This window comes from Bufo gargarizans, chromosome 10 (genome assembly GCF_014858855.1).
Source record: "Bufo gargarizans isolate SCDJY-AF-19 chromosome 10, ASM1485885v1, whole genome shotgun sequence".
NCBI classification, from domain to species: Eukaryota; Metazoa; Chordata; class Amphibia; order Anura; family Bufonidae; genus Bufo; species Bufo gargarizans.
The window spans coordinates 124,826,812-124,849,403 of NC_058089.1; the positions used below are offsets into that span (position 1 = coordinate 124,826,812).

The 22,592-nt window shown below is 43.5% G+C and overlaps 1 protein-coding gene across 3 annotated transcripts in view; it reads left to right on the forward strand.

The window, feature by feature from the left end:
* Positions 1-22,592, forward strand: part of PC (pyruvate carboxylase) — a 405,325-nt gene that overhangs the window by 112,857 nt on the left and 269,876 nt on the right. For all 3 annotated transcript variants that reach the window (XM_044270882.1, XM_044270881.1, XM_044270880.1), the window contains exons 5-7: positions 2,253-2,398; positions 8,289-8,406; positions 12,359-12,510. In XM_044270882.1, coding sequence (XP_044126817.1) covers positions 2,253-2,398; positions 8,289-8,406; positions 12,359-12,510 — 416 coding nt within the window. The remainder of the gene's footprint in view (positions 1-2,252; positions 2,399-8,288; positions 8,407-12,358; positions 12,511-22,592) is intronic.

Here is a 22,592-nt window from a genome sequence, read left to right on the forward strand (position 1 = left end):
CCCTAGCTTGGATCCCCTCTGATCAGCTGTATGAAGAGAATGTAGCGCTTGTGCGAGCTATGCATTCTCTTCACTGTTTACTTGCTCAAAAGTCTGTGATTGGAGTTGTCACCGATCATGGACTCTGCTGCTAACTATCTGCTGTGTAAAACCTGAGGCACCCGGTGGCTATGTCGCCTACTCCGCTACTGAGTGGGTGGCATCTTTAAGGACCCAACATCCACTGTACATGTATGGGAACCTTATATACCATATAGTGTTAATAATAAGATATCTTCCAGCTGCTGTCTCTCTCGTGAGCTTATGTTTCAGTTGAGGAAGGGATGTGCAGAGCGTAATCTCGGTGATTGGACATTTTAGAGGTGTTTATTGGGTGCTCTTTTCATACCCTTCTAAACTTGTCATATTAAAAAGAGACTGATGCGCTTTATGTAGGTGCTTTGCAGCACCGTTATTGTCCAAAAAGCTTTCTGCCTTGGCGCCAGTGTTGAGATGTACCCACTTAGAGCCTCATATACATCTGACAGAACGCTCTCCCTCCACCAAGATTCATACCTGTAAATGAACCGTTTTGGCGATATTACAAAATATGTTCTCAGAAGTGATGCAAACCGCCAGCCTGCATCGCTAAGCTGCTATGAGCGATGTCCACTTAGGGGGATTTATGGGCGGAAGCCAGCATTGTTACCTCCGCTGGTGCTTGACTTTGAAGGTAAATTGTTTATAAAGGAAAACAAAGAGCATTGTTTTATTATGTACCGTCCTTCTAGATGCCAGATCTGGGGTTCAGCACTTATTACAAGAATGAGCATTACCTAGAGAGTAAGAATACCTGTGAACTTTGAATTGCATTTTAACCCTTTATGGACCCAGCTATTTTCAGGCTCGGGGACTTTATTTATTTATTTTTCTGTGATCCAGAAGCTGGGGGACTTGTTTTTCTGCAAAAAATAAAAAAATAAAAGTGATTCCCTTAGGCCTCATGCACACAACCGTTGTGCCGTTTTTCGTTTTTTTTCACGGACCCATTGACTTTCAATGGGTCCGTGGAAAAATCGGGAAATGCACAGTTTGGCAGCCGCATCCATGATCCGTGTTTCCTGGCCGTGAAAAAAATATGACCTGTCCTATTTTTTTCACGGCCAACAGTTCACGGACCCATTCAAGTCAATGGGTCCGTGAAAAATCACGGATGCACACAAGATTGTCATCCGCGTCCGTGATCCGTGTCCGTTTTTTCCTATCATTTCAATGGCAAACCTGACTTAGATTTTTTTTTCATGTCCGTGGATCCTCCAAAAAACAAGGAAGACGAAAACGGTCACGGATCGCGGACCTCCGGACCCTGTTTTTGCGGACCTTAAAAAAAAAAAAACGGTCGTGTGCATGAGGCCTTAGGCTTAGCTCACAGATGGTCCTCTGTACGATATTTACCGTATATATGCCCGTATATGTTATGTAAATAACTGTTCTCTATGTCCCAGGACATCACCCCGTCTTCTCCTCCTAATCCTGTGTCTGGCTGTAAGGCAACTGGCTGCAGCAGGATCCTCCTCCCCCCTGTATTCTGTCTGTGCTAGCCCTCTGAGTATTTCCTGTAATCCCCTGTACTGTGTGCAGGATTTCTGCTTTGCTGCTGGTGTCAAGTACATGCAGAAAATCATGCAGACTGACGGTGAGGGCAAGTGCATGTCCGTTATCTCTTAGCTGAAGTAGATTTCGGACGGCAGTGTGTGCCTCTTAATAAATTGGTTGAATCTTCTTCCAGGCGAGTTTTCATTAAGACTGGCGTGTGAGAGGTGACTCCTATTGACTTGAAATTTGCCATGGATTTGCTGAGGAATATGACGTGCATTGTAAGCGTCTCTGGCAGCAGGACTAAGGCTGCGTTCACATGTCCGTTTCCATGATCCGGCTGCCTGATCCAGCACGAATGCCAGCTGGGGGTCGGACAAAAAAATGCTGCATGCAATGGTTTTTGTCCGGCCGAAAACTGGCATTTGTGCCGGAAGTCGTCCAGACCACTGCTGGACTTCATTGCAGTCAATGGGCATCTGGTGGTGAAGTAGAGGATGCGGTAGGCTGCTCTGTGCCGCTCATGTGAATGAAGCCTAAAGGGAATGAACACACATCTTCTATCACTCTGTGCTGCCGATATGTGAATCGGATAATTGTTATAATTTCATATCGTCAGTGAAGGTTCTGGCAACCTTGGAGAAACTTAAGTCCTGACCTCCAAATTGTCTTCACAGGTGTTCCCGTTGTTCCAGGCACAGATTCTCCTATAACTTGTGTAACAGAAGCCAAGGAATTCTCAAACAAATATGGCTTCCCCATAATCTTCAAGGCTGCCTACGGAGGTGGTGGACGAGGCATGAGAGTGGTGCGGAGTTATGAGGTATGGTTTATATAGAGCTCCTAACATGTTCACCTGTATTTTTACCACATTGTGGATTTAATGAAGATAGGTGCTTCAGATTCTGGTCTTATAGTGTTTTCTGTGCCTCGTGTACCACACATATAGGAATTATTGACACCGAGGTCTAGCTAAAAGAATGCTTATCCAGAAAACGGATCCCCTGCATGTACGTGGCCATTACCGATCCTTAGCCCGGTCTGTTTAACTCACTAGTGTGATAAGGCTGTGTTCACACTGCTCTTCAAGCTTCCAGTTAAAGCCTCTGCCTACATTTCTCTACATTTTTCAAGGAAAAAAGTGCATAGTGTGTTCATTTTCTTGATGTCTGTAGAAGGAAACGGGACGGTTACTTGGGTAATGTTTGTAAATTAATATCGATATCTAGCAATCACATGGTAGATGTCTCCCACCCACCCATTGTGGAAATAAATCATACTTGCGGCCCCTGTCTCAGCTCCCTGGATTCCGTCTGCAGTCTTCCGGTCCCCTTCCTGTAAACGTCCAGACAGATGAGTCACACTTGCCATTGTAGCCAATGGCTGGCCTCAATGGTGTCGTGTCCTCAAAAAGCAGGTCTCTGTTTGGAAGTTAACAGGATGGGCACCGGAAGACCGCAGATGGGAGTCCTGGAACTGGAACAGAGCAACTGGATCCAAGTATGTGTTTTTGTTGTTGTTGGTTTTTAAACGGGTACAGCAGTCTCAGCTTGAAATTTAAAAAAGGTCCCCAAAGCTGGACAACTCCTTTAACCCCTTAAGGACCCTTGACGCACATGTACATCACAGCTGGATGTGACTTAAGGACTAACCGATCAGCGGCACGGACCCTGGCAGTCACTGACAGCTGGGTCCCTGCTGCATACACCGGCATCACCGATCCTGGCGTATTAACCTCTTGTAAGCTGCCCGCAGCATGCAGAGGGTTTGCAGAGGGTACGGGTGCCCTCCTCATCTCCATCGGGTCCCCGCGCTACAGTGACGGGGACCCGATGGCAGAGAAGGCAAGCCCGATGCTTTCCATAGGCATCGGGGCTTGCCTTCTACGGAAGTCGGGTCTCACAGGCAGGCTGTCAGCCTAAAAGCTGACAGCCAATGCATTACAATACAGATTGTATTGTAATGCATTCCAGAGGGGATGAGATCCAAGAAGTTGAAGTCCCATAGTGGAAAAAAAAAATGTGTTTTTCATAATGCAAAATTTTTTAGTTTCAAGTAAAAAAAAAAAATAATTACCAAAATAAAACACATAAAATTGTGAAAAAATTTAATAAAACAGACATATTGGGTATTGCCGCGTCTGTAACGACCACCTCTATAAAAATATTACATGATCCACCCCCTCACCTGAACGCCGTGGAAAAAATAAAATAAAAACTGCTAAAACATCAATTTTTTTTTTGTCACCTTACATCACAAAAAGTGCAACACTAAGCGATCAAAAAGGCGTATGCCCCCCAAAATAGTACAGATCCAACAGTCACCTCATCCTGCAAAAAATGAGCCCCTACCTAAGACAATTGCTCAAAAAAAAAAAAAAACAACACTATGGCTCTCAGAATAGGGAGACACTAAAAATTTTTTTTTTCAAAAATGCTTTATTATGTAAAACTGAAACAAACAACCAAAAATATTTGGTATTGTCGCGTCTGTAACAACCGGCTATAAAAATAGCACATGATCTAACTTGTCAGATAAACATTGTAAAAAAACTAAAAATAAAAACTGTGCCAAAACAGCTATTTTTTACTTCACAAAGTGTAATACTTTAGAGGTGCATCAGGGGGTCTTCAAATGTGACATGGCAACTTAAAATTATCCCAGTGAAATCTTTCTAAAAACCATATGGCGTTCCTTTCCTTTTGCGTCCTGCCGTGTGCCCGTACAGCAGTTTACGACCACATATGGGGTGTTTCTGTAAACTACAGAATCGGGGTAATAAACATTGAGTTTTGTTTGGCTGTTAACCCTTGCTTTGTTACTGGAAGAAATGGATTAAAATGGAAAATCTGCCAAAAAAGTGAAATTCAGAAATGTCATCTCTATTTTCCTTTAATCCTTGTGGAAGACCTAAAGGGTTAACAAAGTTTGTAAAATCAGTTTTTAATACCTTGAGGGGTGTAGTTTCTAAAATGTGGCCATTTATGGGTTATTTCTATTATGTAAGCCCCACAAAATGACTTCAGACCTGAACTGGTCCTTTAAAAATTTGGGTTTTGGAAATTTTCTTAAAAGTTTTAAGATTTGCTTCTAAGCCTTCCCAAAAAAGAAAATGTCATTTACAAAAGGATCCAAACATGAAGTAGACATATGGGAAATGTAAAGTAATAACTATTTTAGGAGGTATCGCTGTCTGTTTTAAAAGCAGAGAAATTGAAATTTAGAAAATTTGCTAATTTTTCCACATTTTTGGTAAATTTTGTTTTTATAAATACATTTTTTATATTTTGACTCAAATTTACCACTGTCATGAAGTACAATATGTGACGGAAAAACGATCTTGGATAAATAAAAGTATTTTAAAGTTATCACCACATAAAGTGACACATGTCACTTATGCAAAAAAATGCCCTGGTCCTGAAGGTGAAAAATGGCAGGGTCCTGAAGGGGTTAAGAGGGGAGAAGAAGGGTTGCCAAGCTGTGTATCTTGTCTAGGGGATATTTAGGCGCTGCAGGGGCTGAGTTTTCTTGTGGTCTAGTGGTGGGGGTCCTACACCCTGTATTGTGGTGGGCACAGTGTGCTTACTTAGGCAACCTGTTTATAAAGGCCTGCCCGGGAGCACGGAATCAGGGTGGACAGGAGGACTACATGATGTGCCACCCATCATCCCCCCCATTAAAAGAAAGCAGAGACTCAAAACCCTGGTAGCTAAAGCAGAGGGACGATAAGAAAGTATAGCTAACCATACTGGCAGACTGGGTGTGACCATATATTAAAGCATTCTGGGATATGTGCTTCAGGGTGTAAATTCAGGTTTCTAATCTAGAATTAAAACCTCATGGCTGCATGTTGTTTATTAGCTTCATTCACTTGCATCCCGTACACTCCATGCCTTTCAATATGGGACAAAGTTGGAAGAGAAACCAATAGATGGCGAGATAGAAAGGTGTAGCTAAAATAAACTTGACCCCAAACTTCCTGTTTGTCCTACGATCCTGGAAGTGGCAAAACTGATTGAAGCAACATTTGCAGTATGAGATGGGAGGTGGGGGGGAGTGTAACGTGAGCTAGCAAACTGGTGGAAAGAGTGACCATGACCGAGCCACAGCTCCACTGTATGGAGGAGAGGTCTACTGCACAAATACCCGTGCTTTGAATGGAATTTCAGGGCTGAGCTTTTCGTTGTCAGTGCTCATAAGCCACAGAGCCCCCTCACTATCTGGATATTGCTACTGTACATGTACTGAATAATTGTGCAGACATTATTCTGCTTACTAGCAGTGTTAATGTGCTGCATTCCCATCACACATGGTGTTGGGGTCACTTGGTATTCCACCTTTGCCCCTTTCTTTTCATTTCCGTTTGGCTCCTCTGTAGCACATTCCCATACATGTATCTCCTGATGTTTATTACTTAATGATGCCCTCCGGGTCCCTTGCAGCTGATTAGGATAAATACTCATTGGATTTCCCAAGCCATAAATATTCTGATCCCTCCTTAGTTCCCCCACCACTGTAGCTCCAGGCCCCAGCTCTGCATGCTGAAAGGTTTTATTTCCATGTATCCGGCTGTAACAGATGGTCTTCTGCTCCCGCTTAAGAAATATTAATAAGAGGCTCTATGAGCAGCTGAGATGCAGCATTTTCTGTATGTTTATTTCACGTTTCTTACAGATCCCTGGCCGTAGACGCTCACCATGCAGCGTTCAGCCTTTTATTTGCGGGAAAATTAAAGGGAACCGGTCACTATGAAAATGCAGTATATTAGTGTTGAGCGACTCAAAGCCTCTGAAGTGGAATTTGATCCGAAGTTTAGGAAATATTTGATTCGCTACGAATCCAAATTTTCTTGCGCTTCGTGGTAACTATTAGTTCTTTCCTAAAATGGCGGCTACACATTTTGTAAAGGAAAGGAGCCCGGTAATGCAATATGACCCATAATGCTATGCAGCCAACCAATCGGCAAGATGGCCAGCCTCTGTGATGTCACAGCCCTTTAAAAGCCTAATCCCGCGTGGTCTCCGCCATTTCACTGTGAGCTGAGCATAGAGAGAGAGAGGTCACAAGTGCTAGGGACAGTGTTCAAGAAGCCTTTAATTCTGGAGTATTGGATAGGAAGACTACAGACACAGTGTAGGGTGAGTTTTTACACACTGTAGGGTGAGCATATTTTCATCAGACCTCAGATCAGACCCCCAAGCTCCATTAGACCTCTGTATCAGACCCCTATTCCTTCCTAGACCTTAGATCAGACCCCCATTCCTCCTCAGTTCAGACCCCCAAGCTCCATCAGACCCCCATTCCTCCTCAGATTAGACCCCCGTCATACCTCCATTCCTCCTTAGACTTTTGTATCATACTTCCATTACTCCTTAGACTTCTGTATCATACCTTTTATTCATCCTAAGACCTCAGTTCAGACCCCCATTCTTCCTCAGATCAGATCCCCAAGTTCCATCAGACCTCCAAGCTCCATCAGACATCAGTTCAGACCCCCATTCCTCCTCAGATCAGACCCCCAAGCTCCATCAGACCCCAATTCCTCCTCAGATTAGACCCCTGTCATACCTCCATTCCTCCGCAGACTTCTGTATCATACCTTTTATTCCTCCTCAGACCTCAGTTCAGACCACCATTCCTCACTAGATCAGACCCCAACGTTCCATCAGACAAAAATTAAATAAATAAATGAACTTGCCTGTCCTGCTCTGGACTGTGCTGACACTCTCCATTCCCTGGTCTACCTCTGGCCTGAGCTGCTTTCGACCTGACATTGCACAGCGAACTTCTATGTAACTGGACAAGATAGAGGAAGGCCACAGTGGGATATGGTGGTCCAGTATGGCCAATAGACATGCGTTAGCTTATGGTGTATTACATCTCTGTAAATCTCAGAGATGTACACAGTTAGTTGTCCTTCAGTTTTCCAAGCAGTAGCTTTAATAAAGAGAAATGAAGTAGACTTATTGAGTCGATAGAAGAGGGGGATTAAAAATTGTGGACTTGGACAGATGCAATGTAATCTAGAATATAACTCCATCGTTCTTCTTTGTGTCTAGTGAGCGGAGGGGAGGAGGCTATCCTAGACAGAAAATGAATTAGAGAAGCCAGTGCCATAATGGAAATGGAAAGTCGCGCTCATTAACTAGAGCGGCAGAATGAAATGAGATTTAAATTGTGATAAAAGTGCGAGATTTGAGTAAATGAAGTCATCGGCAATTCCGGGGTGATTCCTCCAGCAATACTTTACGGCTTAATAAGTCATTTGTCTTTTTGTTGATGGAGCAAGTGCTTGATTAATGCCATAAAGTCTTGGTGCTGTAGCCTATATAATGGGTCTCATGTGTCCCTTAGTACTGTTGTGGTCCAGTTTTATCCAAGATTTCCCAGTTGTCCTTCTAATGGACCCAGTTCTACTTGTTAACTTACATAAAGGCTCAAATAATGCAGCGCTCTTACTTTTAATTAGTACCAGTCATCTAAAATCCGCATTAGACTGCGGATGCCCTTAAAGCATGATTGAGCCAATAATATTGTAATATCGTGAATCTAAAAGCAAGTTAGAATGTCATTGGCCAGAATTAACCCTCGCTCTACCAGGTGACACTGGTTCGGCCCTCCGTGGATCTTCCTGATGTCTGTAGAGCAGAGCTGGATTATTAGTGTCTCCTAATGTCTATGATATGGTCATTAACACATCTGAATCTCTGCAGGAGCTGGACGAGAATTATACCCGGGCATATTCCGAGGCCCTGTCTGCTTTTGGAAACGGAGCTCTGTTTGTGGAGAAGTTCATTGAGAAGCCACGTCACATAGAGGTCCAGATACTTGGTGAGTAAGCCTTTCAAGCACATGAGTGAATGCCGTTATTTGCTATGTAGACATGACATTTGCATGAATCTTATTCTTCCAGTGCAGAGTGTTATGGCGGAGATTTATTAACCCCTTAAGGCTCAGAGTTATTTTTGTTTTTTTTGCGTTTTTGCTTTGCGCTCTCTGACTTCCCAGAGATAAAACTTTTTTATTCTTCTGTTCACATAGCCATATGAGGGCTTGTTTTTTGCGGAACAAGTTGTATTTTCCAACGCCAACATTTAATATTGCATATGATGTAGTGGGAAGCAGGAAAAAAATTCCAAATGGGGGGAAATTGCAAAAAAAAAGCAATTCCACCACAGTTTTACAGTTCTTTTATTTTCGATGTGCGATAAAACAGACTGGTTACTTTTATTGTACAGGTCAGTACGAATCCGGTGCTACCTTTTTATATGTATAGTTTTTCTTGCATTTTAATAGTGATAAAAAAATTCAAAAGTGGGAAAAAAATCCGTTTTTTGTCGCCATATTTTGACCCCTATAACTTTTTTGTAATTATGTGTACGGAGCTGTATGGGGGCGATCTGAACTTTTCATTGATACCATTTTGGGGTGTGTATGAATTTTTGATCACTTTTTTTATTTGTTTATTTTTGTAGAAAATGAAGCGACCAAAAACGGCGAATCGGCCATTTGGACGCTTTTTTCCGTTTTACTATTTGTCGTATGGGGAATATATTTTTATATGTTTATACTATGGGCGTTTTTGCACATCGCGACATCCTCGATGTGTATTTTTTATTTTAATTTTTATGTTCTTTATTTTATTTTGGGAAAAGGGGGGTGATTTTGATTTTTTTTAAATTTTTTTTAATTTTTTTTACACTTTTATAACTATAACATGCAATCATTAGATTGCTATTATCATAGACTCCAATGCTTTCCTATGGAGTCATATTACAGGCAAGGGCTCCATAGGAAATGCTATGCAGCAGCCTCCTGCTCCGGCTCCTCCGATCAACACATGGGAGACTGGAGCACAACTGAAAGTGTGCACTTTCAGTTTCAGTGCGCTCAGGGGTTAAATGTCCGCGCCATCTTTAAACACCTGCCCAGCGTTGTACACGTCAAGGGGTTAAAACCAGGGCAAAGGAAAACTGTCTTAATTGCCCACAGCAACCAATCATATTCCACTCTTTGCAAATGAAAGGATCAATCTCATTGGTTGCTTTGGGCAACTAAGCCAGTTTTCTTTTGCCCTGGTTTTGATAAATCTCCTATGTCCAAAGAACGTTCCTCCCTCTCGGACAAGCAGTCGCGTTCCGTACAGAGATATATCCTGGAATGTTGCCTGGGAGGAGCGGTAAGCTAGGGGCCCGCAGTAGATCATTTTTTTTTTATACATACCCAGTACAAGCAGACAGTATCCAGCAGAAGACCTTCTGACCCTCTTGCCAATTGCAGATAAAATACTAATATTTTAATCATGACCATGAACTTGTGGACGTTTTCCTGAGGCTTTCTTTGAACGTGATGATCTGACTTCCTCCTTTAACCAGTAAAATGTTATTTAAAAAACAAAAAAAAACTCATTTATCAAAACCTGCTAACTGTAAAACTGTAGCCCATGGCAACCAGAGCTCAGCTTTCATTTTTTTTCAGAGCCCTTTAGGAAATGAAAGCGAAGCTCTGATTGGTTGCTATGGGCAAATTAGACCGTTTTAATGTTGGACAGTTTTAGGGGACATTCACATGACTGCTTTCATAGTGGAATTTTGGAGCAGACAGCTAATCGCGAATGGTTGCGTCCTTTCTGCCTCCCATACATCTGAACGGAAGGCTCCTCTAAGGATTGTGGAGCCGCGGCTTTCGGCTGAACTGAGAATGGACATGTCCCTCCTCGGCGCGGCCTCGGCTATGATCTGGCGCTCCATGATCCTCAGCGCCGCATTCCATTGAGATGTATGGGAGGCAGAAAAGATGCAGCCGCCGGCGGGTTTTCGGCTGTCTGCTCCAAAATTCCGCTGTAAAAGTCACACGAACGTCCCTTAATACTTCACCTAATTGTTCTTTTACAATACGAGTAAAGTCTACCCCCTGGGTATTAGTTAGGTTGTGTTCACACTTCATTTCTGTTCCTCATACTGCACTATTCCTTGCAGTAAAAAGCAATTGACTGACCCATAAATCAGTGGGATCTGTTACCAAATGGATTTCTCATGCCTGTTATTGCTGCTGGGGAACGAAATGCATGACGCTAGTGTTGGCTTCTTCAGACAGTTTTTCTTTTATGTGACGGTACCAACAAGGTTCCTGCTGCACACTGCGCCTAAACTGTCAGGACTCGCACAACTTCTCTGTACTGTCAAAACGCTTGATCTGTCAGAAATCGGTGTCGGGTTCTTGGATATCCGGCATTGGTTGGGATAGTACAGATACGATATGACTTTGGACAGGTATCTGCACTACCCCTCTGTCTGTGGCTTTTTAGTGCTGTAAACTGGTCTCATTTGGTGCTTTTGCCAAAGCTGACAACTGGCAGCGGCACCCCCCCCCCCCCCTTCAGATTCCCTGCTGTGGGTTCTTGCTGTTTGACCGAGAGCAGATAAGAAGACATCTTTTATGTCTGCAGGAGATGCTGTGTGCTTAACAGACAGCGCACTTGATGCGTTGTTGTGACCTTCCTATTGAAAGTAATGCTAGAGCACAAGTGTCATGGGCGAGATGTGATGCTAGAGCACACGTGTCATGGGCGAGATGTGATGCTAGAGCACAAGTGTCATGGTCGAGATGTGATGCTAGAGCACAAGTGTCATGGTCGAGATGTGATGCTAGAGCACAAGTGTCATGGTTGAGATGTGATGCTAGAGCACAAGTGTCATGGTCGAGATGTGATGCTAGAGCACAAGTGTCATGGTCGAGATGTGATGCTGCAGCACAAGTGTCATGGGCGAGATGTGATGCTGCAGCACAAGTGTCATGGGCGAGATGTGATGCTGCAGCACAAGTGTCATGGGCGAGATGTAATGCTGCAGCACAAGTGTCATGGGCGAGATGTGATGCTGCAGCACAAGTGTCATGGGCGAGATGTGATGCTGCAGCACAAGTGTCATGGGCGAGATGTGATGCTGCAGCACAAGTGTCATGGGCGAGATGTGATGCTGGAGCACAAGTGTCATGGACGAGATGTGATGTTGTCACCTGCAGTCTATTAACTGAAGCGTCTTCTACTATCTCTTTTGTTCAGTCTACAAAAATTGTGTCTGGTTGCGTAAGTGAAGTATTTTTTTTATGGTGGTTTTCTTGAGCTCAGAAATGGTTTATAGTCCCTCCATGACTGCATGTATGCCTGTACTATATGTGTGTGTTTTAGACTCTTTTTGTACCCCTGTAGATAAGGGGCATGCCTGACCATGCTGTGGATTGGTTTGTGGAAATGCTGCAGGTTTGCCGCAGACTTCACCCTCTGCATTGTGAAGGATGAAATGCGCAAAATAAATTGTCACTTTCTTGGAAGTTCATCATTCCCCCTACATCTCTTTATGACTTAAAAACATCGCAGAACCTTGGTTTTGCAACTTTTTTTATGCCATTGCAACTTTTTTAGTCACCGCTGCCACTTTGCCCAGGTTTTAGAGAAGGGGCATAGGAGGGGTTGGGATGGGGGCAGGGGCACAGTCATTATTACTTACACCAGATACTGATGTAAATAATAGAAATTTACACCCACTACGAGCTCCCGTAGATTTCATTCCGGCACAGGACATTCCTGCCCCTCGTCATAAATGACAGGTCCTGCACCGCTGGAGGAGGCATATCAAGACTGGTGCAGCGGATGCAGTTGATAAATCGGGGCCTTTGCACATTTACAATCTGCACCGCATGTCGGGTTCATCATTTATGTGCACCCCACTGATGTTACTGTGTACGCCCTTCTAATGGAGGATCCTGAACCTTGTTTTATCAGGTGACAAACATGGCAATGTGATACATCTTTATGAGCGAGATTGCTCCATCCAGAGACGTCATCAGAAGGTGGTGGAAATAGCACCAGCTGCTCAGCTAGACCCACAGCTACGAGACCGACTGACCCATGATTCTGTGAAGCTTGCAAAGCAGGTGAGGTTAACTGGGTTCTCTATTCTTATACATTCAGGATATTGCAATTTTTAGAAGGTTTTCATGTACGTAGCTGTGGATATCTGTGATGGTACCATGGATCTAAACCAGTCATGCCCAACTGGCCATCTCCATGTGCCCATCGTTAAAGGAAAATTCATATGGTTCATTTGACAGAATGGTGATCAGACATTAGCGTTCCTGTACGCTGAGTTGGAAGATCTCCTCTGTGGCATCCTCCTAATTTCCAAAAGTTTTGAGTGCCCATGTACGGATATGTGCAGTTGTAGGCTTTTTATGTCTGTTTTTCTGGGTTTAGGTTTCATCCCTATGGATTTTGCCAAAAATAAGACCATATTTGTTTGCGAAGTTCCTTTATCTAGAATATTGTTCAATATAATCTATGAAGAAAACCCATGTCACCAATGCAGCAGTGTGATACGTTTGTAACCATTGACCTGGGTCATGGATGAAGTCAGTGGCCTCTTTTGACACCACCATAATATGTTTGATACATCACTAATAATTTATACCCTACAAAATCTGTTGTGCTGGTTTAGCTTGAAGGGCTTCTGTTACCCCACTAAACGCATATTTTTTTGTCTACTTATAATCCCTATTCTGCCATATTGCGATACATTATGTTATTAATAATTTTCGTTCACAAGATTTAGCCAAAAACGTACTTTTATGATATGCTAATTACAAAGTACCTTTCTACCAGCAAGTAGGGCGTCTACTTGCTGGTAGCAGCCGCAGAAAACCGCCCCCTCCTTGTGTTGATTGACAGGGCCAGCAGCGATCTCCTCCTCCGGCTGGCCCTGTCAGCATTTCAAAAATCGCGCGCCTGTGTTGATTCGGCGCAGGCGCTCTGAGAGAAGGAGGCTCGTCTCCTCAGCACTCCCTCAGTGCGTCTTCTCTTTCGGTGACGTCATCGGCGCAGGCGCACTGAGGGAGTGCTGAGTAGGCGAGCCTCCTTATCTCAGAGCGCCTGCTCCGAATCAACACAGGCGCGCGATTTTTGAAATGCTGACAGGGCCGGCCGGAGGAGGAGATCGCGGCTGGCCCTGTCAATCAACACAAGGAGGGGGCGGTTTTCTGCGGCGGCTACCAGCAAGTAGACGCCCTACTTGCTGGTAGAAAGTTAATTAGCATATCATAAAAGTAAGTTTTGGGCTAAATCTACTGAATGAAAATTAATAATAACATAATGTATGGCAATATGGCAGGATAAGGATTGTAAGTAGACAAAAATATATATATGCGTTTAGTGGGGTGAGAGAAGCCCTTTAAGGGGGAGTCCATACACCTTCAGTAGCTGACTCCCCCACTCAAAGCATGTGTTCGATAGGGAGAGAGGCGAAAGCCGCTTCCACCTTCTGCGGTGGCTTACCTTCCTGGAGAACAACAGGATCTGGTGTTGAAATGCGATGCACCTGATCTTCTCTCCAGGAGGTTATCTGTTTGGGAGGAGTCGTGAGCTCTCCATACACATTAGATTGTTTGCCCGATTTGGTCTACAATGGGTGTACTCACCAGTTAAAGCCCGGGTCTTCCTCACTGGGATTTGTTTTCTTGGCTGCAATGAATACATATCATGTGCCCCATGTCACTGCTGTGGCCAATCACTATCCTTAGTGATATACAATGCTAGACCGCTGAGGCCAATGGCTGGACGCAGTGGTCATGCTAGGTATGTGGCTACTTTACCGCTTCAGCCATATAAACACTGTCCAGAGGGGAGGAATGGAGCGTGGCACTGGAAGCGGTGGGGGATTAATCTGTTTAGTATAGGACTTTTTTTTATTTTTTATTACACTTAGTAGCTTTTGGTTCCTTAAAAAAAAAGTTGACTGTGAACTGTGAAAATTTCTGTCTTTAAAGGGGTTTTCCATGACTTCGATAGGTCATAAATATCAGATCCGATTAGCTGTATGAAAGAAGGCACGTGCCATCTCCTGTCTCTGTCCAGCCATAGACATAGCAGCAGCGAGCAAGAAGAGAGACAGGAGATGGCATGTGTGCACAGATAGGTCATCCATATTAGAAGCCTGAAAAACCCCTGACATTTTTATTATGTAGAGAAAGTTTAAACAAGGCACTTACTAATGTATTGTGATTGTCCATTTTGCCTCCTTTGCTGGCTGGATTCATTTTTCTATCACATTATACAGTGCTCGTTTCCATGGTTACAGACCACTCTGCAATCTCAGTGGTGGTCGTGCTTGCACAATAGAGGAAACAGCACCAGCCTACATGTATGTGCGCTCCCACGGTCCCAGCCACCAGAGAGGCTGATGTTTTTTCCTATAGTGTGCAAGCACGGTCACCGCTGATGGATTGCAGGGTGGTCTGCAACTTTATTTATTTTAATCAGCTTTCAGAAAAGACAAATACATAATTTTTCGCCATAATCTCCCTAGTCACTGCTGTTCTGGTTTGAACGTGTTATGTCAAATCTGTTGTGACTGTGGGGCAAGAAACAATTGCTGCCCCACTTATGATTTGCACAAAAGAAGAGTGGAATTTTACTTATTTTGGGCTAAAAGTTTTTTTTTTAAATTGGTCTTTATTAAAAAAAAATCTGCAGGGTTTTTTTAGATACAAGAGTTGAAAATCAGTCTGTTGGTAGACTATGGCTTCTGACTCCTGTCAGCTGACTGTTCATGTGAAGCCTTATCTCTGATCTCGTCATACACTCATTTAAAGGGGTTGTCCGAGTAATTTTTTTGTTCTTTGTATGTTCCTAACTAATCAAATGTAACAGATTTACCATGCACTTACTGCATCTGTATTTGCTGCTCTCTCAGATTTCAGTGAGGGTCACATGACCTGTGATGTCAGCTTCTCTCTCTGCTCTGATAATGTTTGGTGCACAAGCCTGAGATAGCAGATATGTGTCTGTACACTAGACATCACTGTGCTGGCCATGCCCCCTGCACTGCCTGCTGCTGCTTATTGCTCTCTCCCTGGATTCTTAACCCCTTCAGCAGCACAGATTCAGGGCTGAAGGCTTTACTGAGTAGCTGCAGGCACAGAGGAGACAAATGCTGGGCACAGGAGCTGAAAGAGAAGTTCTGCTGAGCATTGTAGGTAGGGGGAAGATCCTGTGTGTATTAGCAGTGTCATTGTACAGCTAGGACTTGTAGTTCTTTACATACAACATGCTGCTGAGTCTCCCAGCAAGCAGACATGTCACTCAGGGCAGCACTTGTATTCACTCCCTTTGAAGAGCAGGGGAAGGGGCAGAGATTGTAGTTATTGCAGGTAAACAAAGGGCCAGAAGAGAACCAGGGAAATTAGGAAATATAGATGTATTTATTTTTGCCTAAAACTTGCTTAGCTCAGTTATATATTGCTGCCCATCAGATTTACAGTGCTATACAGTATATTATTTTTTTTATAAATTGGACAACCCCTTTAAGCCATATTCTTATTAGGCCTCATGCACACCACGGTCGTGTGCATGAGGCCTTAGTCTGATAAAAGTTAGCTATAATGAGTTTTTATGAGGTCAGGAGATCAGGCTTTACATGAATCGTCAGCTGACAGGACTCAGAAGCGATAGACTTCAAACATACAGATTTTTTTTTAACACCTGTAACTCAAAACCTGTAAAATGAAAAAAAAAAAAAAAAAAAATGTAACTCAAAGTTTTTCATAGCCTTTAATGTATCCTGTAGTCCTGATCTTGCCCCATTAGACTATCACCTGTTTGGTCCCCAGAAAGAAGCCCTACCAGGGTGAAAATTCACGTCTGATGAAGCGGTGAGGACAGCGGTGCATTTATGCATTGCAGCTCAGCCTAAAACATTTTTTAATGAGGAAATATAAAAACTTGCTGACAGACAAACTATTGGAAAGCAGAGAGATTGTCAAAAAACTCTATTTGTCTTTTCTGAAAGTTAATTAAAATAAATTCTTCAGCCAGAGTTTAGGTAATTTTTGACTCGCCCTCGTATGCTCTTTGTAGTGGTCTACAGTATAAGGCCTCATGCACACGACTATTTTTTTTAAGGTCCGCAAAAACGGGGTCCGTGATCAGTGACCGTTTTTTCGTCCGTGGGTCTTCCTTGATTTTTGGAGGATCCACGGACATGAAAAATTAAAAAAAAAAATTAAGTCAAGTTTGCCATTGAAATGATAGGAAAAAACGGACACGGACGCGGATGACAATCTTGTGTGCATCCGTGATTTTTCACGGCCCCATTGACTTGAATGGGTCCGTGAACCGTTGGCCGTGAAAAAAATAGGACAGGTCCTATTTTTTTCACGGCCAGGAAACACGGATCACGGATGCGGCTGCCAAACGGTGCATTTTCCTTTTTTTATTTTTTTTCACGGACCCATTGAAAGTCAATGGGTCCGCGAAAAATAAACGGAAAACGGCACAACGGCCACGGATGCACACAATGGTCGTGTGCATTAGGCCTAAGTGTGATCATGAAACCACAGCAGAAAGCCTCTTTTGGAGCAAGATGAAAAGGTCCATTGGGATATCACCGCCTCATGTGATTATTCATGTAGTTCTGATATCTGGTCACTGCAGACATGTGTGTTCATTCTTGCTTGTTCCAGTAGAGGGCAGTGGATCTACGACAGAAAGCGTCACTTTGTTCCACTGTGTATAGGGAGCTTGATTTTTATGGTGCGTGCTCTCTCTTCTCAGGCCGTGTAAAGCCGCTGTGATGTAATGAGTCCAGGTCACGGCTAGTTTTAATAGAAAGTAATGAGAACTTCTCATACAACTGACCTTGTTTAGAACTTGTTTCCTTGAATATTATATCCTAATTCCTGGAACTTCAGAATTTAAAGGGGTTGTCCATGAGTTTACAATTGACAGCCTGTCCTCAGGATCTGATTGATGGGGTTTGCCATTGACACCCCACACCCTGCTGATCAGCGCGGATCCCATTTTCTTTAGCGGCAACCATTACGGAAGAGCCATTTACGTTGAATGACAGAAACGAACAGCGTGAGATAAATGGTGCAAGATGGACACCGTGCACTTTAGTGGGGTCTGTCAGGGAGACCAGCATTTTACATGAAAGAGTACAGCGTGCCGCCTACCAATTGTGTCCAGCTTTCCTTTTTTTTTTTTACGAAATCGGCGACAAAGGTCCCTAACGGAGCCTTCAACCAAGATGTGCACCTGACTGGAGGTTGCCTTCGTCTGGCATGTACATATAAGGGGTCATTTATTAAGACCGGCGTTTTAGATCCTATTATCTGGTGGTGGGTCCGCTGAAGTTATTAAGAGGTGCCGGACTCTACATAACTTCGGCGCGTCCAGCGCCAGTTCTAAATGTAAACCAGCTTCCTAGCCATCCTATATTTAGACCATTTTCTACGCCTAAAACAGGCATAGAAAATGGTGAATCAGACGGGCCTGCCGGTCCACCCCCTTCCGCACCCACTCCCACAATTTTAGATATGCCGTGAGCAGGGAAAAGTCGCACATTGCAGCGCAACTGACCGTTGTGCTGCAATATGCGTCTGAAATCTGCCTAATATAGGCGTATTTCAGAATAATAAATGACCCCCATCATTTTTAAGTTTAATAGACGCTCCCGTACTCCTGGTTCCACACTTTTATATCCTGCAGAGTCTGGTAATAAAACGTATACGTTAACATATCCTTTTTTTTTTACAATAGAATTCTACGGTGAACAGATGCCACAGTACGGCATCTGTCTGAGGCGTCCGTTAACGTATACGTTTTTTATTTTTCTTAGAATGGAACTCTATAGCGAATGGATGCCACTGTATGGCGTTTGTCTGAGGCGTCCCTAAGCCTATATGTTTTTTTATATGTTAAACGGATGACAAACACTTGCGGTGAACCCAGCCTTACTGCAGGCCGTGTTGTGCTGCATTCGGCCAGAATAGCTCGGAGACTGCTCGTTATCATACGTGAATTCCATGTCTTGGCATCTGAATGGGTGATTGACCTTGACACGCCACGTAAGTAGGCATCGCTCTGATTTACATTCAGTGCCTTCCTGTCTCTCCTCCTCATAAGCGCCTGATACGCCGTGAATTCAGATACTCGCACAACTCCCTTTTCTTTTATTACAGCCATTTGTAAACACTGTTAAAAGAAATTGGCTTGGCGTCCTAGCTGCCCTCGTGTCTTGTGGGTTTTGGAGGTAATCCAGATCCGGAGCCTATTTTGCCGGCTGAGAGCAGACATCGCGGGGCTGATACAAATAGAAGAGCCTATCCTACTGCTGCTCCTCTATCATTTAGTTATGTCGCTTTACTAAACTGGGAGATAGTACTTGAAAACAAATGTGATCCTGTTAGTCCTTCCTCGTGTATTGACTCCTGTCACTGGAACCTAGCTTCCTGAATGTCCACAGACCATCTGATGACGGATAAGTGGGCGCACTTGACCTACCCGGTAGAAGTGCCTTGTAGAGAGACGCTCTGGTGAGATCTTGAGTAGATTGCAGACGAGCTGGGAAGTCCCTATGTAGAGCGGCACACAGGCTAGAGATAGTGAGAGGCTCTCCAGCTGGCTAGAGCTCCTGCCGGGCAGTGCCAAGTGCTTAAAAAGAGGTTTGCTAGGGAAAGGTGGCAGTGCCCAGCATGCAGTAACCATCTAGCCTGGTGGTTTAAAGGCCAGAGTATTGTTTGATGCCTGAGGAGCTTCTGTAGCTGATGATTGTGCTGCCATCTGTTGTGCTGTTTTCCTCTCCCTCTTGGGTTACACCCTAATTAAAGAATCCTTCATTCTTCTTCCTTTTCTTGTGTGCAGGTTTATTATATCGCGCTTTAACAATGTCTCAAAAGATTTGAGAGTCCTTCAGATATTGTAGTGGGGCCGTTCTAAGCCAAGGACTATCATTATGCCATTTAGAAGCTGGAAGTGGACCTGCCAGTGTTAACTGTATGAATGCACGGTATTTAATCCACAGATAAGACCTATGGGTATACATCCTGTAACCGGTATAAAAATAATGTACTGCATAATAGAAAATATGCAATATCTGCACCTTCTTTATTTTCCGTAAAATAATCCGTAGGGAAAACACTTTTTAAGGGTGCTACCCATGACAACTCTTCTTGTCCTATCTTCTGACAGGCATAGTGTTAGGACACATCTTGTTGAGCCATGTCGCTATCCTCGAGATGCTTACATGCTCGCCCTATATGAGCTTTTTTTTTGTGTGAACAATGATGTGATTGGTCATTTGGATTCACGTAACAGTCCAGATTTACCAATGTGTTTGCTCCAAAAGTCTGTCTAAAAAGTGGCGCAATCTGGCACATCTACGGTTTCCTCCCTTTTTTCTGACGTGCTCAACGAGGGGTAGGGCTTTTCAGAAAGGGAGGAGCTTCACAGGACCAATTTGTGCAAAAATGATGCCACAATTCTGGCGTAAGATTCTGTCTCAAAGTAAGTCAACCATTAGATGGTATAGAGTCAGGGAAAAGTGTCCCTGCGCCCGATTCGTCATCCAGCCGGAGCCCCTGTGATAAATCTGGTGCAGGTCTCGACAGCCGCTCTAAGCTTCCACCATCTTTAGTATTGGTGCCACAGTGTACATTTCCTGGAAGTGGTTCAGGAGAAATCGGTAGAAAATTGGCAACAAATCTGCATAAAAAACCTTCAGATTTTCAAGCGGATTTCACCCTATATGTTGGCAAGAATATGCAAGGAAGAGAACCACCTTGCCACCTCTCGAGAGTGACTCCTTATGAGTCAAAATCTGACTTTCCAAACAATCCTTGGGATTTGACAAGGGAATATAGTCAATTCGGATATTCAAACTTAGTTGTTTCAGGGTGCTTGCCCCTCGTCAGCACGTAGGATTCTGCTGGGTGCAATGTGGCTTAGGCAGAGTGCTGAATCTCCTTAGAGACCAGTCTTGTATGGAGACTTACTGGAAGTACTCCATGGTATGGAGAATTATTGGCAGCAGTAAGCAAAACGGTATCTCCCAAGGAAGGAGGAGTGGCTCCTTGTGAGTTTGCATATTTCCCATGGTGCATTGCCAGTAAGTCTCCATACCATGGAATACAGGAGCTTTCCTTCAGGCTGTCACCCATGTTATCTATGATGAATGTGTAAACTGTGCACATCTTGAATTTTATTTTAAAGCGGTGTGGTGCATCAAAGACTCCTGGTTAGGTCAGACTTTGCCACAAACCAGTTTTTATTTTTATTTTTTTAATGAATTTTTGCAAAACATTAGGTTTTGATGCAAAATTGCATGAAAGCACCTTATTGCAAATAGCTGGGTGCAATTTTCACAATAGGTATCAGAAATTATTTGGCGGTGATAGCACTGCTACGCTTTTTATTACCAGAGTCTTGGTGTTAGATAAGGGATGTGCCTATATACCCATCAATCACAACCAAGGGATAGCAGTAGAAGGGATGTGGATAGATTTATGGTACTGCAGTGTAGATTAACAGAATAGATTAGGCTTAATAGCATTCTTATCTTTTGTAGTTTGTGGACTCCATGGGCACAGCTCTATATAGGGCCTCATGTACACAAAAGGGAAAAATGGCTGAGCGACAGCCGTTTAAGTAATGGCGGTCACACGGCCATTTTTACAACCAGTTGAAGACTATGGGGCTATTCACATGGCCGTTTCTTTAATGGCCAGTAAATATTGGCTGCCCAAAAAATAAGACGTCACATTTTTGGCAGTTTTCAGAGCCAGATGTGCAACGGTCGTTTTTATTTCCCCCTGTCATGTGCATGTAGCCTGAAGAGCATATCGGATACTAAACCCGTGGTGTTCTTGGAGGCTACATTGTCAGCGCAGTAAGGCTATGTTCACACGTAAGGGCATTAAACATATATATTTTTTTTTTAATCCCTGTCCCCATAGTGCCCCCCGGACATCAGATGGTCCTCATAGTACCCCCTAGTATAAGGGCCCCTCTAGTGCTCCAATATACTGCCAGCAAAATAACCCCCATAAACGTCTTGAACGCTTAAATGCATGGGGCCCTCGCTCCTCATTGGATGCTGCAGGACCTATGCTCCCAACCTGATCATGTGACATCACCGTGCTGAGAGTGCAGGTCCTGCTGCATCCAGTGAGGAGCGAGTGTCTCTGCATGTTCTAGTAGATGAGTATATTTTATTTTAACCTCTGAAAGGCCCTTCTAGACGTTTTTTAACAGCCATTAGATGGGCTCATTCCGGTCTATACACCCATTAAAAACAGGCCCATCGATTTCAGTGGGGTCTGTCTGGCCTATTTTTTGATGGCAGCTATTCACTGACTGTTAATAAAAATGGCCATGTGTAAAAGTTCCCAGTCTTGAAGAAGGAAGTGAAAAAAAAAGGTTCACAAACCTGAAGTGGGGTCTGTGGATGGTAGCACAACGCATTTTGGCTCTGCATAAGCGCCTTCATCAGGTGTATAAAAACATTGGTAAACAGTAGATATATAGTAGACTACAAATGAGCGGACAAGAGCATTTTTGCGCCATTCAGGTAAAATCATCTATTGAGTTCAGTAGTAAATTCAGAAAATAAATAAGAAATGCAATAAATGTATTAAATGGGTAGAAACATGGTGAATGTGTGAAGATGACCTCTAACCGCACAGTATAATGCTAAATGCTCACAGGCAAAACGCTCCCCGTTATGTCCGTGTCATGTCCTCCTAATACATGAACGCTTCATACTTTTATTCATTCAGAATTTCTTGAGGAGCCGAGATGTCAAACTTGTTTCTAGATTTAAGCATTTCCAGAAATCTACAGATTAGTTAATTTAACGCCTTCTTGTTATTTCACCGGCCCTTGATGACCTTTGTGAAATTTGCTTCTCATTCTTTCTGTTTAAACGTTGTTAACCCTGTTCAGCTTTCATAGTCGGCTAACGCCGAAGCATAGCCCGCTATTGGCATCTGCGGCGAATGTCGTATGTCGCATGTTTAAGCCACGTGGTCAGCGACTCCTAAATCTATGGCAGCACCGTACACTGCTGTCCAACAGATCATACGTGATCCTTCTCTTTTATTTGATAGAGCCGCCGCCGCACTGTTCAGAGCAGTGTCGCGCCAATTCATCCCAGTCACTCCATAAATGCTCTAATGGGTTTTTAATA